At 34.5% G+C, this 18318-nt stretch overlaps 1 protein-coding gene across 5 annotated transcripts in view; it reads left to right on the top strand.

The window, feature by feature from the left end:
• The window catches only part of PPP1R42 (protein phosphatase 1 regulatory subunit 42), a 54607-nt gene that overhangs the window by 23687 nt on the left and 12602 nt on the right, over positions 1-18318 (top strand). For all 5 annotated transcript variants that reach the window (XR_013757807.1, XM_079104671.1, XM_079104668.1 and 2 more), the window contains 2 exons: positions 10847-10964; positions 16883-17014. Coding sequence is in view for 4 of the 5 variants with exons in the window: in XM_079104671.1 (XP_078960797.1) it covers positions 10847-10964; positions 16883-17014 (250 nt within the window). In the remaining variant the exon portion in view is untranslated. The remainder of the gene's footprint in view (positions 1-10846; positions 10965-16882; positions 17015-18318) is intronic.

Genomic DNA, 18318 nt, shown 5'->3' with positions numbered 1-18318 from the left:
TCTTACTTTATTATTTCTAAGAACTCCTCACTGTATTGCCCAGATAAAAATTTAAGTGATATTTATTTTAGACTCATATTATAAAGGGACACAGTCAGGTGGAGTATGTTTTACTCTATCAATTCATCCAAAAATTAATTTAAAAAAAGCCTTGTTCACTTTAAAAAAGAAATAAAAAAATAAAATCTCAGCCTTTACATCATATACAAAAATTTACTCAAAATGGATCATATCTAAATTTAACTGCTAAAATATAAACTCCTAGAAAAAAATGGATTAGAGAAAGAGTTTAGGTATTAAAAAAGCATGATGCATAATAACTGATAAACTGGGCTTCATGAAATTTTTTCTTTGAAAAGTTTTTCTCTTTGGAAGATATCATTAATGAAGTGGTAAACCACAGACTGAGAGAAAATATTAGCAATAAATATATCTAAAATTTTGTTTCTAGTATACATAAAGAACTCTTAGAATTCTTTAGCAAGAATACAGCTAATGTATTTAAAATGGACCAAAATTTTCAACAGTAACTTTATAAAAGGACATATATCAGTGATCAATAACACAAGAAAAGATGCTCAGTATAATTATTCTTCAGTAAAATGTACACTAAAATCAAAATGTGGTACCACTGTACATCCAGTAAAATGACTAGCATCAAAGGGGCTGACAGTATCAATTGTAAATGAGGAGGCGAAGCAAATGAAACTCTCACCTGCTGAGGATATGTAAAATGGTACAACAACATCACTGGAAAACAGTTTGATGGTTTCTTAGAAAGGTAAACATGGACTAACCATTTGACCCACCAATCCCACTCTTAGGCATTTAAACACTCCAGTGGAATCCAAACCTGCATCCATACACATACCTGTAGCAAACCGGTATAGTAACTGTATTTTCAATATTGGAAACAATCAAATTTCCTTCAAATGGGGAATAGATTATCCGTATTCCATACAATGGAATAGTACTCTGCATTAGAAAGGAACAAACTAGTGATGCACACAATAATTTTTTTTTAAAAAGACAATTTTTTTTTTAAATTCATTACACACAAATGGGGTGCAACTTTCGTTTCTCTGGTTGTACACGAAGTAGAGTTGCACCATTTGCATAATCATACATGTACATAGAGTAATGATGTTTGTCTCATTCTATTATCTTTCCTTCCCTCCACCGCCTCCCCACTCCTCATTTTCCTCTATACAATCCATCCTTCCTCCATTCTTGCCTCCCTGTGCCTTATGTATCATCATCTACTTATCAGAGAAATCATTCAACCTTTGGTTTTTGGGGATTGGCTTATTTCACTTAGTAGGATATTCTCCAACTCATCCATTTATCTGCACATGCCATAATTTTATTCTTCTTTATGGCTGAATAATATTCCATTGTGTATATATACCATTGTTTCTTTATCCATTCATCTATTGAAGGGCATCTCGGTTGATTCCACAATCTAGCTATTGTGAATTAAGCTGCTATAAACATTGATGTATCTGTGTCACTGTAAACATAAGTTAAATAAGCCAGACACAGAAAGAGTACATACTAAACTCTTATTATATACTGTGTGTAATATGTAAAACTTACATATTTTATATACCATTTTTTAAAAACTTTTTTCTTTTTTTATTGCTAAAGATCAAACTCAGGGCCTCATACATGTCAGGCAAACACTCTAACACTGAGCCACATCCCCAGCCCTCACACTAAACTCTTGAAAAATAAAAGCAAATGTATACAGTAACACATAGGAAGTCATTGGTTGCTTAATCAAGGGAATGGGGAAGACTTTGGAAAAGACCATGAGTGAATATTTAGGGATGATTGAAATGTTCTGTATCTTGATTATAGTGATTGTCACATAAATGTATATGTTTGGTCATTTAAGTGAATGACTTTGTTGCATGTAAATGATAATTCAATAGTTGATTTAAAAATAATATTTAAAAATTATCAGAACCAAACAACAAAAACTTGCAGAATGAAACTGTCTCCGAAAATGCCCAGCACACTGGATGAAAACTGACCCTCACAAAGGTTCATCCTTAAAATTTGGGGGACACCAGGAGAAAGGAGAAAGAATATCCTAAAGATTTCTACAGAGAAAAAGAGGATCATAATACAAAGAATCAAAAATCAAATGGATTAGAGTTGTCCGACTTTCAATATGGAAGATAGTAGAACAATACCTTCAAAAATTTGAGGGAGGGGCTGGGGAGATAGCTCAGTCGGTAGAGTGCTCACCTTGCAAACACAAGCCCTGGGTTTGATCCCCAGCACCACAAAAAAAAAAAAAAAAAAAAAAAAAATTTTGAGGGGAAAATATTCTCAACCTAAGGTTTTTATACTCATTAAATTTTCAATCAACTATTAAGTATAAAACTATTAAGTATTAAGCATGCGTGTTCTCAAAAAAATTTATATCTTACATGCCCTTTCTCAGGCAGCTCTTGGAAAATGTGTTCTACCTAAAGAGGAGAGTTAACTAGGAAAAAGGAAGGCATGTATCTAGGAAAAGGAGAAAAGTCTAAGGAAATTCCCAGAGGGAAGTTAAAGAGAAGTCCTAGGACAGCAGCTGTATATTAGACTCTAGGGCAACCAGCCCCTGCCTTAACAGGCTGAACTGGTCACAAGCACAGAGAAAAACTGAATGAATAATTAAGCATTTTTTAACTGTACAAAAAATAAGTAATCATGATGTAGTATGTAATTTAGCTGTGAACAATATTTAGCTGTAAAGTTGTGAGCTTTAGACTACAGTTAGTGGATATTAGTTTTATAGTACCGTTTTATAGTATAGTCACTGAGTATTAGTAAACTTTTCTATTGATATGTAATTCTATTGACGCAATGAGACAAAAGAAGTGTAGTAGGAATTGGAGGTGGTACTTGTGACTATTAAATCACCATCTTCCACAGTAGGAATTCGGTAGATAAATATGTAAGATTTAAAACCAATAAATAGCTGTTGTTATTTAGCAAAAAAGAGGTAAATTTGTGTAAAACCTGCTGAGTTGGAAGTTGATTTGTCATAAGCCCTAAGGTACTCTTAGGTTTTATTGCATTACAGACTTATTTGACATTTTTTAAAAAACGCATTGAGTGCAACTTTTTATTTATTTATTTATTTATTTTACTTTTTATTTTTGGCAGTGCTGGGGATCAAATCCAGGGCCTTGAACATGCTAAGCACTCTGTCACTAAGCTATACCTCCAGCCCATACTACTATAATTTTTTAACACCTAATATAAAAAAGAATGAATAGTTGGTAAAGATATCTGGTTAATATGATTCTGATATTTTATATTATTGTATCCCCCATCAGACTGGAAGCACAAAGAATTTTGATTTATTGACTTCAGGATTAATACAAGTGTGCTATCCAGTACCTGGAATATAGTAGGCATCTACTACATGTTTATAGAATGAATGAATAAGATAACAAAAATAGTCAACTATCTAGGGAAAAAATACAAACTATTCTGTAAGTTCAAGTGGTTGGAATATGCCAAGAGTTGCTTTTTCCTCCTGTAGAGGATATCCAGGGATTGAGTATAAAATTCCAAACCCTTTTACTTCCAGTGTGAAAACACAAACAATTAAAAATGCCCAGGCATAACTTATTAGGAATCTGAATATAGACACTGCCCAGAACACATCAGAAAGTGCTTTTGTGATTAATTTTAAGTCATCCTCTGAAGGCTTAATCAAAGGACAAACTGTTGAAACCCAGCATCAAAATATCAAAATAGTAACTTGTTTCTTTGTATGTATTCTAAGGTCAATATCTCTATTTGAGGACTTTAAATTTTCCTTTTCTTTTCTTTCTTTCTTTCTTTTTTTTTTTTTTTTTTTGGTTCATTTAAGTTGACCCAAACCCACTTGGCATCAAACCCTATACCATGAGGGAGAAATTCTCATGCCATACATAAGGTCACTGACATCCATCTTAAAAGACATCAGCAATAGACAGCTTTGTGCCACGGGGAAAAAGACTGGACATCATTAGAGAATCCTAACAAAACCACTATAATTACCTAAGGTTTTAGCACTTAGAGCAGCTGCTTTTACATGAACATCAGTAGGTTCCTCAAATACACCTATAGAAAATATATGAAATAAGACTGGGGGTGTAGTGGTGTAGCGGTAGAGTGCTTGCCTAGCACGCAAAAAGTCCTGCATTTTATCCCCAACATCACACACACACACACACACACACAAATATATATATATATAACTGTCATTCTTACATAGCAAAGTATAACATTAAAATCATTGCTTTTGCAGATACTTCACTATCATCTCCAAAAATAAAACTTCAAAATTTAAAGTCATTATTCAAATATACAATAAAAAGCTACTTTAGTCATTCATTCTCATTTTATTAAATTTTTTTTGAGATGTTCTTTTTTATTTGGTTTAGTTTGGTCATGTGTGCATATTTATTAAATGTTATAATAGATTTCCCAGTAATAAGAAAAGTCCTACTAGTCAATTTTATATATGGATTTTTGTGAAGTCTTATAAACTGTTAAGTGATTTGTATTTACAAAGTTTTTTGTCATGAAAAACTCATTTTTAAGTGTTGGCTATAAGAAAAAAATTTGAAATAATGGTCTCTTAGAATGATTACATAACTGAATCTTCCAGTCAGATTCTGGCTTAAGCAGTGAAAAAGAAAAGATATTTCCAAAAATTTTAAAGGAACACATATAGCAAGGAAAAAGTACTATATCAGACAACTAAAATCATTGAGCCCCATAGAAATAAAAGAAAAAGAAGAGTGAATTGTGTCACTAGGAAATAGGCAGCCTCCAATAATGACCATACCTTAGCTAATTTAGTGTCCAAGAACCACAGGGAAATGCCTGCATTAGTAGCCAGGCACAGAAGATAGACCTGTAAGAAGTTAGGTGGCCAAGTGATTTCTGTCCCTTCTTATAGGAATATCATTTCCTTCCCTCTTCTCATTCTCTAGACCTTCAGTTGTCGGGGACACCTTACTCTGTGATCTAACCCTACACTCATCTCTGCAAAGCTGATGCTAGTCTAAAACTGCTCTAGAGCAGGGACTTCTAGAAGTATATAGAAAGGGAGTGTGTATGTAGAGAAGGAAATAGAAGAAAAGATCAATTCTGTGTTTCCTCCTTTTTTCATGTCTGCAGCCCTTCTAATTAACAGTTTTTCAAAAACAGTATCATCTTATTTCTGCCTTATAACTCCTGTTCTGATTCTAACATCAGACTCTCCGCTCTTCTATCCATTAGTCTCTTCTTATCCATTCATTGAAAATAACTGCTTCCTGGCAGCACTTGCTAGACAATGGGGGAAATAATAATGAGCAGAAAACAGATATAATACCTGGCCCTGAGGAACTCTGCATGAAGAAGAAAAACATTAACCATGTAATCCTGAAAACCAAAGTAAAATTGCTTGAGTATCATAAAGAGAAGTAGGTGGCTCTGAAAGCCTATAATGGGTAACATACACCCTAGTTATGGAGGTCACTGAAGGCTTCCCTGAGAAGGGATACCTGAGCTGGCTCTATGAGGAGAGGACTTACAGGCGAAAGAAATAGCATATGCAGAGACTCTGAAGAAGGTGGAAGCATGGTAAATATGAGGAATGGGAAGGTGAGAGTGAAGATGGCACTGCGTACAAAGGCTGATGGGTAGAAGGTTGCATAGGTTTTTATCCTAAGAACAGGGAAGTCACTTCAAGTGTTTTAAGCCCATGGGTAAAGTAATTGGAGATTAGCATTTTGAAAAGATCTTTATAGTTACAATGTAAAGAACAGATGAAGGAGAGATGGTGGAAACCTTAATAGGGTGGAGGTGGAAAGAGACTGGAGAGTTGTTTAAGGAGTAAAGTGAATAAGACTTGTTTGTGAGTTGGATATAGGGAATGTGCAAAAGGAGGTCAAGAATGATTCCTGGGCTTTGGCTTTGTACAATGGGAAATAGAGAACCTAAGAGTCAGGTTTGGGAGACATGGAGAAGATCATGAGGTTATTTTTGTTTGTTTGTTTGTTTGTTAATTATACATGACAGTAGTATGAAATCATGAGTTTTGGTCATGTACAGTTTAGGAGGTTTCTGAAACATTTCAGAGAAAATATCAGGTATACAATTGGACATATGAGAACACAGCTCAGAGGATAGATCAAAGTGGGAGTCTTTAGTATATGGGTTTCATGATCAATGGAAATGCCATCATGGATGAACAACATGCATGTGGCACTCTTTTCTGTAAAGAGTCTACGTGAGGAAGTTGATCTAAGTGTAAGTGAAGAAACTGGTTTTCTTTAGCTGTGATTTTACATTCTGCTGTGGTTCAATGAATGGAAACCAATACATTTGAAAGGAATAAATGTAGATTATAGAAAAGGAAGCAAGTGAATTGGTCACTGAAAGTCTGTCACAGGGGATACCTGCTCCTGTTCCTTAACAGGAGCTATGGTGATCTGGAAAATGCCGATGAATTATGGGGAGATTCTATAGCATTGTCGTGACACATGTGTTCTTCAATCTTTTTCTCAATTAAATAGTTTTTCTCAATTGTTTCCATGGGCTGACCCAGGCAACAGTCTTTCAGGTATAGCGTTGTCTTTTATGTGACCTGTTCTCAGTTCTCAAAAAGCAACTTTTAGAAAACAACCTTTTCACATATTGGGGATGTCTGTGGTCAGAGACCACATGGATCAGACATTCATGAAGGATCCATAAAGACTGAAGAAATGTAAAACCACAAATCCATGAAGGAAGTGGTCCACAGAGTAAGATGCTCCACACAATTAAGACAGGGAAAATCCATGATTGGTCAGGTCTGGCTCAATGATAAAGTTAGCAAAGTCTCTTCAGTGGAGCTAGTGTGCAGGAATATGTGATGGTTGAGAAAGTGAAGGCAGTGGCCTAGACTCTTACAACTCCAAATGGAGTTCTAGGACCAGCAGCAGCAGCAATGCAGAATCTCAGCTTCTGTCCCAAACCTAAAAAATAAGAACCTGCATTTGAACAAGATTCCTTGAACAATTGAGAAGTATTGGTCAAGTTTGGCAGTGGTAAGAGCTTGGATAACAGTCAGAGAAGGAAGATTAGAAATGGAAATTCAAAAAGAAAAAAGATCCCAAGAGAAAGAGGTGAGGATCAAGAAAACTGACTAAAATGGGAGAAGAAAGCAATGTTCTTTCTTTGTTAAGAAAAATGGGAAAAGGGGATAGAAGAGGAAGTATGAGAGACTAGGCCAATAACTGAGAAAACTTTATGGCCAGTAACCTATTTCTCCCCAATAAAACTGATGGCAAGGTGAACCACTAAAGAGGAAAGAGAAAAGTTTTAAGCTAAATAATATACAGTTTAGAAACCTCCTTTCTTTAGCTCTCAGAGTTCTAGCTTAAATGTATTTTTGGTTAACATTTCTTTGCATTTTTTTTACCTGTAACTTCTTTAAACAGGTATGCATCAATGTATAGAAATATTAATAATGGTGATTTACAGTAAGACTTTTGCATTTCTGCAAGTAGCTTGATGAGTGTAAGTTGAGTTTTGAACTTCATTAGGGCCAATATTAAATAAATTAGCCAAATCTCAGTTTGCAAAAATGTATAAGCACTTGAAAAATTAATCTTTACCTACAGTTTTTATGTCTAAAAAGTTTGCTAAATCAATAAAATGATCTGAAAAATTCATCTCACAGATTCATTAGTGATTTATTTAATTGGTTTTTTGATGACCATTTGTCATGAGGTATAGAATCTTCAGAATGAATGGGGGAAATAAAAACCTTGACATGCTTGCCTTTTATATAAAGTAAATATTTGATTTATAGGACACAAATGAACCAACTTCTATGGCCTGTCATGTTTTCTTAGTTTCTAATTTATTCAACCTCTGCTCATTATTGATCCTGACAGCAGAGTGGCCCAAAGATAAATTTATTCATTCTACAGTTTAGTCAGGAACAAGCCCAAAATTATAGATTTTCCCAGGCAGATGATGACAGGCAGTCAGGGGGATGACAAATGGCTGTCTTTAGATTTAGTAAGGACAGTTGGGCCAGACATTTCCAATAAAGATTGAAGCATGCTGGTCAAATACAGGTTCATCAGCGGTCATCATTAATGGTGGAGAGAGCATTGCCATGCAGCAGACACCCATACAGGAACTTAAGCACCAGCCCTGCAGAGGAACCAAATTGGCTCCTCAGTATTTTGCAGCACTCCTCTAAGTGATGGTATGACATGATCATTTATCAAACAGAGACTGTCCAGAAAAGTGTCTGCTTCCTTTAGTAACTTATTGAAGGGCAGGAAAGTGAAAGCATTTTATTAAAGACAGGAAGGCAATGAACAACCAGAGCGTATCCAAAGGGTAATCGTATTTCAGCACAGGATTAGTTTAGTCTTAAATAAACATACACTGCAGGGAGTATGTTGAGGGTCATTTATCAAGTGAGGAATAATTAGCAAAACTCGAGCACTCTTTTTATCTATAACAATTTAAAGTTCTCATACTGTAATTACTTAACTTTTTGGATGGTGGGCATTGTATTCAGCACTGTAGGAAAAAATGCAATCCCTTCCTTAGAGGTTCTTAAAGTAAGAGTAATACAATGTAATTCTCTGTTAAATACTGTTGAATAAATGCTATGCAGAGGGCATAGTCTAGGGCCCAAGGCTGAGGGCTGAAGTTATAGTTTGTGAAGAAAGCTTTCTTATAAGAAGTCAATTACTATAAGCCAATATCAAAAAACTAAAGGACGAATGATCTCGCTGATAAGCGGATGAGGACATATAATGGGGGGTTGGAGGGGTTAGCGTTAGGGTTAGGGTTAGGTTTAGGGTTAGGGATAAGGAGGGTGGTAAGAATGGAGGAAGGAAGGACTGTATAGAGGGAAAAGAGGGGTGGGAGGGGTGGGGGGGAAGGGAAAAAATAACAGAATGAATCAAACAACATTGCCCTATGTAAATTTATGATTTTTAATTAAAAAAAAATGGAAAAAAAAAAGAAGTCAATTACTTGTTTGTGAATGGGTCAGAAGTTTCTTCTTCCTTACTTACAACTTTTTCTGTGTTGACCAAAATTAAGAGAAAGAATTCATTGAGGAGTAACAGGGCAGGCAAAGAGAGAATGAACATATTTCTGATTTACCTGCTTTGTTTCCAGCACTGTATATGCCATGACAATTATTGCAATTATCCTCACTTTATAGAGGAAGACATAAACTTGCCTCAGTTCTCACAGTAAGCAACAGTGCCCGGGAATTTAGGATTGCCTTTTAAAAAATAAGTCCTATATTTTCACATAGATTATTTATTGGGATCCCTCAGGGTCAAGCACAGACTTAAATTCTGGGTATATATCCAAAGAATATGAAATCATATTTACACTATGGTTATTGCAACATTGTTTGCAATAACCAAGATAGGGAAACAACCAAAGTACATTACCTTTTTGGTATAATTCATGATAGATTAAACATCTAATTTTTAAAATAAAAACCAGAACTTTTTGGCATATATAAGAACTACTCAAAGCATATTCCATTTCTATTTTTTAGTATTTTGTTTTAGGTGTAGGTGACACAATATCTTTATTTTATTTTTATGTGGTGCTGAGGATCAAACCCAGGGCCTCACACATGCTAGGTGAGCACTCTACCACTGAGCCACAACCTTAGCCCTATATTTCATTTCTATTAAATAGTAGTTAAGACAAAAAATTTGTTTAAAAAAGGGTTGAGCCTGGAGCCGCATGCCTGTAATCCCAACGCCTCGGGAGGCTGAGACAGGAGGATTGGGAGTTCAAAGCTAGCCTCAGCAATGGCGAGGTACTAAGCAACTCAGTGAGACCCTGCCTCTAAATAAAAATACAAAATAGGGCTGAGTATGTGGCTCAGTGGTCAAGTGCCCCTGAGTTTAATCCCCAGTACCCAAAATAAAAAGCGGGGAGCTGAGATTGTGGCTCAGTGGTGGAGCGCTTGCCTAGTATGCAGGCGGCACTGGATTCCATCCTCAGCCCCACTTACAAAACTAAATAAAATAAAGTTAAAAAAAAAAAAGCTGAATTCTAAAAAAAATTTTTGTTTGCTTAAAAAAGAGGAAGGGGAGAAGGCAAAACAAATGACAAAAACTATGGGAAAAGGAAGTGACAGTGGATGGGAAAAGAAATCCAATTAGAGAGAAAGAGGCATTAAAAAAGACAAACTGGCAGAGTTGGTTCTTATGTGCCATTAATCTGTTTTTCCTCACATTCAGTTGAGTTGTAGAACATGAAATAACTTAATTATTCTTTTCTTGTAAGCATTAAAAACATGCAAATATTTATGATAGAATATAAAAAATTATACCCAGAGTATTGATGCCAATTTAAAAAGAAGTACCTATGCTCAAAAAAGATTACAAAGACATAAAAGTGATCTTTGAGTGATAAAAAGTGATCTTTTTCTTTCCACTTTTCCCTTTGATAAATTCTTTATAAAAGGCATCAAAGTGTATTTCTTTCAATGCCAATGAACTGTTTACTCAGTACTCTCCAATTGCCTTCATCTGTAAACTTCTATAAATTTCACTAAGAAATTTGGGGCCACTTAAGGGAGGGATGACCAAGAGCAGTTCTGTGACCCAAGTTAGGATGTCACTTTTTTGCCTCTTCTTTAGTCCCTTCTACTACCAGTATGTCATTTTATTTAAAAACTAGTTATTATGCATCATCTGAGTACCTGGCACTGAACTAGAACTCTATGAAAAATAGTAATTTAAAAAAACAGTAATGGACACGCTAGAAGTATTGAAAATTATGAAATATTTATGGCTTGCTTTTTCTTCTCTAATTTTAGGATTTGGAGTTTTTACTGAACAAGCTGATGAAGCTGTGGAAAATGGATCTAAATGGAAATCCTGTTTGTCTCAAACCAAAATACAGGGACAGATTAATATTGGTGTCCAAATCATTGGGTATGTGTTTTACGTTAATATAACTTTTTAAATATTTTTTTAGTTGTCGATGGACATTTATTTTTATTTATCCATATGTGGTGCTGAGGATTGAACCCAGTGCCTCACACATACTAGGCAAGTGTTCTACCACTGAGCCATAACCCCAGCCCCACATTAATATAATTTTCACAGAGAAAGACATCTGTTCAACTTTACAGTTAATTTATCTGCAAGTTTTCAGAAATATAAATATGATATCTTAACCTATGAAATGGTCAACTTAAAATTCAGTATTTTGAATAAAAGCAAAAGTTAAAATTGCTAAATAAAATATGAAAATATCTGCTGTTAGAAATAAAGCACCAGACTCTTTAGGGATAAAATGTAGATGATACCAACAAAAGTGGTTAGTTATAAATGTGTAAACTTGCTGACCTTTTGCTAAACTTTCATTGGCACAAATCCTCTGATGATCCCAAGAGACTCCTTAGCTCTTGGTTCTGTAGATAAAATTGATCAAGTTTTCATTGTGTGACATTTGCCAAATGGTACCCTAAACATATAGAAGTGCCTTTTCATTTGAAAGGGGAATAGAATGATGAATTCCTTTATAAAATCCTTAAAAATAATAGCATTCCTGAATATGCACTATAATGGAGGAAATGGACTAAAGCACTTGATCAATAGTGACCAAGTTACATAGCATCAGACAAGCAGTGCTATCTCACTAAGGAGCCTCATGAGAGGGTTTCCTATAACAGTACCTCTGTGACATGATGTGCTTGAGTTTAAAAATCAGCTGTATGATAAAACCACTTTGAAGCTCATAGCTGTAGTAAACTTTGATTAATCATAATGTTAGTAAACTGATTAATTATAATACTAATGCTGTGATTCTCTGGAAGGAGGATGAAAGGCATATCAGAAAAATACAAGACTAGGGAACAGAGAACACCTAGGGACAACAGTCATATATAGTTGTTTTGAGTTTTTGGAGGGGATTTGTTTATTTTTGCTTTTGTTTGTGTGTGTGTGTATGGTGTGTGTGGTACTGGAGAGTGAACCCAGGAGTACTCTACTTCTGAACTACCTCTTTAGCCCTGCCCCACCCCTTTTTTTGGGACAGGGTCTCACTAAGTTTTCCAGAATGTCCTCAAACTTGCAATCCTACAGCCTTAGTCATGTGTAGTTTTTAAAAACTCGACAAATGATTCTGCTTGGAGTCTGTCATCCATCCTCCCCTCCCCTCCCATCTCTGCTCACAACACAAAACACTATATTAGTCCACCTTTATTGGCTTGCAGAGTAAAGTAAATACAATTAATGTTTAATGATTAAAAACCTTCCAACATTCATGAGACCATTTCTGGAAACATTTCTCATTATATAATATTATTGGGGGGACTATAAAAGATGTAGAGATAGCTATATTGATTACCAAATAAAGAAGATTTATTCAAAGTTTGTTTTGAATAAATCTTTTCTATGACATGTTTATGATTACAAAACTAATACATATTTTTCTTGCAAAAATACAAAGAAGAAAATAAATATTACTCATAATCCATCATAAACCTGCTGTTAACATTTTAGTATATGTCCTTCCAGGCTTTTTTCTATGCACATATACACATATAACAAATTCTTTTTGATTTTAGCTTTTCTTATTCCCATTTCTTTCTTTTTATTAAGTGTTAAAAAAAATCAATTGAGGATCTGGTTTGATCCTAGTCCTACTAAGAAGGCAGTCATTTTTATGTTTTATGTTTTATAAGTTAACCATTCTTCACCATATGGAACAAGTCATATATTTGGTTTACTTGACATGAAGGGAAGCAAATTTTATCCTGAAAGCAGCTCAATAAAATAAATCTCATAAGATCTTGTGTCCATTACCTGGCTTCTATACATAATAACCTCAAATAAGATCATTTGCTAAAAATGAGATGGAATCAGGTTAACTGAAGCACAATCCTCCAGTCACTGCTAGTTCTGGCTGGGACATTAACATAAAGAAGAAGAAATTGGCCATGCACAGTGGTGCATACCTGTAATTGCAGAGATTCAGGAGGCTGAGACAGGAAGATCATAAGTTTGATGCCAGCCTCAACAACTTAGCAAGATTCTGTCTCAAAATAAAAAATAAAAAGGATTGGAGATGTAGTTCAGTGATAAAGTGCCCCTGCCTCAATCCCTAATACAAAAAAAATTATGTTAAAAGACTTGGAGTTTTCATTCCTTATTTTTATAATGTGTTGTTTTAAAAAAATTTTTATAGTTGTATATGGACAGAATGCCTTTGTTTTATTTGTTCATTTTCATGTGGTAGTAAGGATCAAACCCAGTGCCCCACATGTGCTAGGCAAACTCTGCTGCTGAGCTTCAGCCCCAGTCCTATAATAGATGTTTTTTAAAAATATGTATTGATTATACACATTCCATCAAAAAATACAACAAACTATATAATTATTAATAAAAATTAATCAGGAAAGACATGAATAAATTAAGTAGTTAAGAAAACTGAATATAAAAGAATGACTCTTAATGGTAAGTTATAAATACTAAGAGGTAGGTTTCCTATGTATGTGTGTGTGTGGTACTAATATATAAATTTGAATTTAATATATAAATTAGAATTTTATCTTAGTATTTCTTGAAGTGCTATTAAGTTAAGAAAAGTTCATAAATAAAATATGAAGACAATTATATTTCTAGAGTTCATGATTCTAATTTATATATTAATCCCCCTTTTATCCGTGGTTTTGCTTTTCAAGATCCGAAAATACATTATAGCACAATAAGATATTTTGAAGAAAGACCACATTCACTTTTAATACAGAATCTTGTTATAATTGTTCTATTTTATTATTAGTTATGTTAATCTCTTACTATGCCTACTTATAAATTAAATTTTATCATAGGCATGTATGTATAGAATAAGCACAGTGTATATATGGCATTCAGTAGTTTCAGGCACCCACTAGGGGTCTTGAAGTATATATACCATGGATAATGGGGGACAACTGTGTTCCATTTTCATCGCTTTATATTGTGCTTTGGATATAACAAAGTATTACAGATTATATTTAAATGGCAGTGTTAATACTTTCAGCAGCACAATTAATATTTTATCAATTCTCACTTTTCCTGAAAGAGTATGATTTAATTTATTTTACTACATCCTTACCACATTCTGGTATTCAGGGGAAGATATTACATGCATGATGAGAGAAAACATTTAATTTAAAAGTTATACAGGAATGTTCTTAGAAAAGATAAGACTTTTTATTACATGAAGACCACATAAATCATCTTATTTATGTGATTACAAATGCTAAATAGAGCTGGGTGCCATGGCACACGCCCATAATCCAAGGTGCTCAGGAGGCTGAGGCAGGAGGATTGCAAGTTCAAGTCTATCCTGGGGGCAATTTAGCAAGACCACATGTCTCAAATAAAAAATTAAAAGGGCTGAGGTGTTACAGCACCCCTACTTTTGATCTCCAGTACTGAAAAAAGTAATATAGGCAATATAAGATATCCTATAAAAAGAGATTTGGCTGAGCACAGTGGCACATGCCTGTAATCCCAGTGACTAGGAAGCCTGAGGCAGGAGGATCCCGAGTTCAAAGCCAGTCTCAGCAAAAGTGAGGTGCTAAGTTCACTAAATAAAACACAAAATTGGGCTGGGGATATAGCTTAGTGGTCAAGTGCCTCTGAGTTCAATCCCCAGTACCATCCCCCCCAAAAAAGAAGAGAATTATTCAACATTTTATAACATACTCATATACAAAAGAGTACTATCAGCCATTAAAATTTGTGCTTAAAGAAAATTTCTTTAAAATTTGTTTAGAGAAAGATAACAATGCTCACAATTGAGTATTTTCAATATTTTAAAAGCAATTTGAAAAACTATAAAACTGAAGAATTCCATTTTATATGCTACACATGTACATCCACCCAATACATAGCAAACAAGAAAATGCTAAGAAATATTCTAAAGTGTTATCAGTGATTTTTGGTGATTATTTCTTGTGCACTAAAGCAATTTTATTTTATTTTTTTATATTTTATATGTGCCAAATATCTTACAACATACAAAAATTATGTTCTAAGAAGCTCAATTTTTAAAATTTATTTATTTATTTTTGTGGTACTGGGGTTCGAACCCAGGGCTTTGTGCTTGCAAGGCAAGCATTCTACCGACTGAGCTATCTCCCCAGCCCAAATTTATTTATTTTGATTCATTACAAACTTATTTCTCTGGTTGTACATGAAGTAGAGTCATACCATTTGTGTAATCATACATGTGCATAAGGTGATGTTTGTCTCAATCTATTATTTTTTCCCTTCTCCCCAGCCCTCCCACCCCTCATTCCTCTTTACAATCCATCCTTCCTCCATTCTTGCCTCCTTTCCACCCCCCATTATGTATCATCATCCACTTATCAAAGAGCTCATTCAGCCTTTGGTTTTTTGGGATTGGCTTATCTCACTTAGCATGATATTCTCCAACTTCATCCATTTGCCTGAAAATGCCATAATTTTATTCTTCTTTATGGCTGAGTAATATTCCCTTGTGTATATATACCACAGTTTCTTTATCCATTCATCAACTGAAGGGCATCTAGGTTGCTTCCACAATCTGGCTATTGTGAATTGAGCAACTATGAACATTGATGTGGCTGCATCACTGTACTATGCTGATTTTAAGTCCTTTGAGTATAGGCCAAGGAGTGGGATAGCTGGGTCAAATGGTGGTTCCATTCCAAGTTTTCTAAGGAATCTTTACACTGCTTTCCAGAGTGGCTGCACTAATTTGCAACCCCACCAGCAATGTATGAGTGTATCTTTTCCCCCACATCCTCGCCAACACCTGTTGTTGCTTGTATTCTTGATAATCGCCATTCTCATTGGGGTGAGATGGAATCTTAGGGTAGTTTTGATTTGCATTTCTCTTATTACTAAAGATGGTGAACATCTTTTCATGTATCTGTTGATTGCTTGTAGATCTTCTTCTGTGAAGTGTCTGCTCATTTCCTTGTACCATTTGTTGATTGGGTTTTTTGTATTCTTGGTGTAAAGTTTTTTGAGTTCTTTATAGATTCTGGAGATTAGTGCTCTATCTGAAGTATGTGTGGCAAAGAATTTCTCCCACTCTGTAGGCTCTCTCTTCACATTGCTGATAGTTTCCTTTGCTGAGAAAAAGCTTTTTAGTTTTAATCTATCCCAATTATTGATTCCTGCTTTTATTTCTTGTGCTTTGGGAGTCCTGTTAAGGAAGTCTGGTCTTAAGCCGACATGATGAAGATTTGGACCTACTTTTTCAAGAAGCTCAATTCTAAAAACTTTTTTAGAGGAACAAAATATAAAGATAGCTGAAATCTCATCTCAGAACCAAGAGTTCAGCTTTGTAGGTTGTTCATATTACATCCTATGCCCTAGAATATAATAAACAGTATTAATGTTGCATGTGCTTTAAAAATACCATGTTACAGATTTAAAACCTGTTACCCATTTTAACAAAAATGCTTTTCCTAAGAATAATAGTCATTATTTAAGTCAAGAGAATATACTATTTAATTATCATTGAGTGTAACAGCATTTTTGTTTTAAAAAACATAGTCTACACAAGACCCTAGAAGGGGGGAACCTTATGTCAAAATTGTTTACAGTGATTATCTTTGGTAGTGATGAGAGAGAGGAATATGGATAATTACAGAGTCTTTTCATGTTTTTTACAATCACATTTCAGTTGTTTATAAAAGCACATATTCTTTTTGAGATTAGAAAAAAGTAAAAATAAAAACTCAACAAAATGTAAGCCACACAAATGAGGTAAGTCATATGGTGTAACTTGAGTTCATGTGAAATTAATTTTTATTTATACATTCATATGTATATGCTCTACTTTTAACACATGTATTTTTTTCCAGAATTTCTTGATGGAAAAGAAATAAAAAATATGGAAAGACAATTCCTAGTAAATTGGAAAGCATCCAAAGAAGCCAGAAAAATCAGTAAGAAAAGGAGCAGTAAAAATGAGGGTGAAAGCAACTCTTATATAAGTAAGCACACTGTTCCTCAGTAGCTACTCACTCACTCACCACTTCAAGCACATGGATAGTCTAACAAGCAAAAAACTGTCAAGAAATAAGGGGGGAGGGTTGTTTAGATTTAAGTTTTTTTATTTTATTACTCATTTACTTAGTTGTGAATGAAGATAAATGCAATTGCTAGGACATTTTATTTATTATGAAAATGGTAGCCAGTATGAAAAAAACCTGTGGTTGGTTTGTATTGGGTAAGGACACAAGAGTGGGCAAAATGTGTGATTTTATTCCAGCAAAAGTATCTGATACAAATGGTCGATAATCATATGAAAAAATGCTCAACATCTTTAGCCATCAGGGAAATACAAATCAAAACTACATTGAAATTCTGTCTCATCCCAGTCAGAATGGCCATTATCAAGAAAATAAAAAATAACAAATGCTGGTAAGAATTCAGGAAGAAAAGCAACTCTCTATACTATTGGTGGGAATGTGAATTAGTACAGCCACTAAGGGAATCAGTAAGGAGGTGCCTCAAAAAACTAAAAAAGAACTGTGATCCAGCAATATCACTCCTGAGTACATACCTGAAAAAATTAAAGGCAGCATAAAGTAGAAATACCTGCAAACCCATGTTTATCAAGGCAGCCTTCACAATAGCTAAGTTATGAAATCAGCCCAGATGCCCATCGAAAGATGAGTGGATAAAGAAAATGTAGTATACATACACAATGGCGTATTACTCAGCCGTAAAGAAGAACAAATTCATATTATTCACAGGAAAATGAATGAAATTGGAGATCATCATGTTAAGCAAGATAAGTTGAACTCAGAAAGACAAGTATTGAATGTTTTCTCTCCTGTGTGATCTCTGGGGGCGGTGAGGAGACAACATGAAAGTAGAAGGGGAAGAAGATGACATGGGGGAGAGGGCAGGGGATGCAAGAGACGATAACAGAAAGGGTGGATAGAATCAGTATACATTATATACATATATGAAAATGTAACAACCCCTTTTGCAATTAATATGCACTAATTATAATAAAAACGGGTTTTAAGAGTGCACAAAGCTCGGTGTGGTGGTGCATTTCTGTAATCCCAGCTAGTCAGGAGACTGAGGCAGGAGGATTGCAATTTTGAGGCCAGACAACATAGTGAGACTCCATCTTAAAAAAATGAAGAGAACCAAAAAGTATACCATATCAGTTATGTAAATGGTAATACAACAATCAGCCATGCAAATTGTGAAACCTAACTCACTAATATATTTATTTAGCAACAGCACAGACATCAAGATAGAAAATAAAAATGCATCACAA

Source organism: Sciurus vulgaris (genome assembly GCF_902686455.1).
Source record: "Sciurus vulgaris genome assembly, chromosome: 1".
Lineage (NCBI taxonomy): Eukaryota > Metazoa > Chordata > Mammalia > Rodentia > Sciuridae > Sciurus > Sciurus vulgaris.
This window is presented reverse-complemented; position numbering and strand designations above follow the sequence as displayed.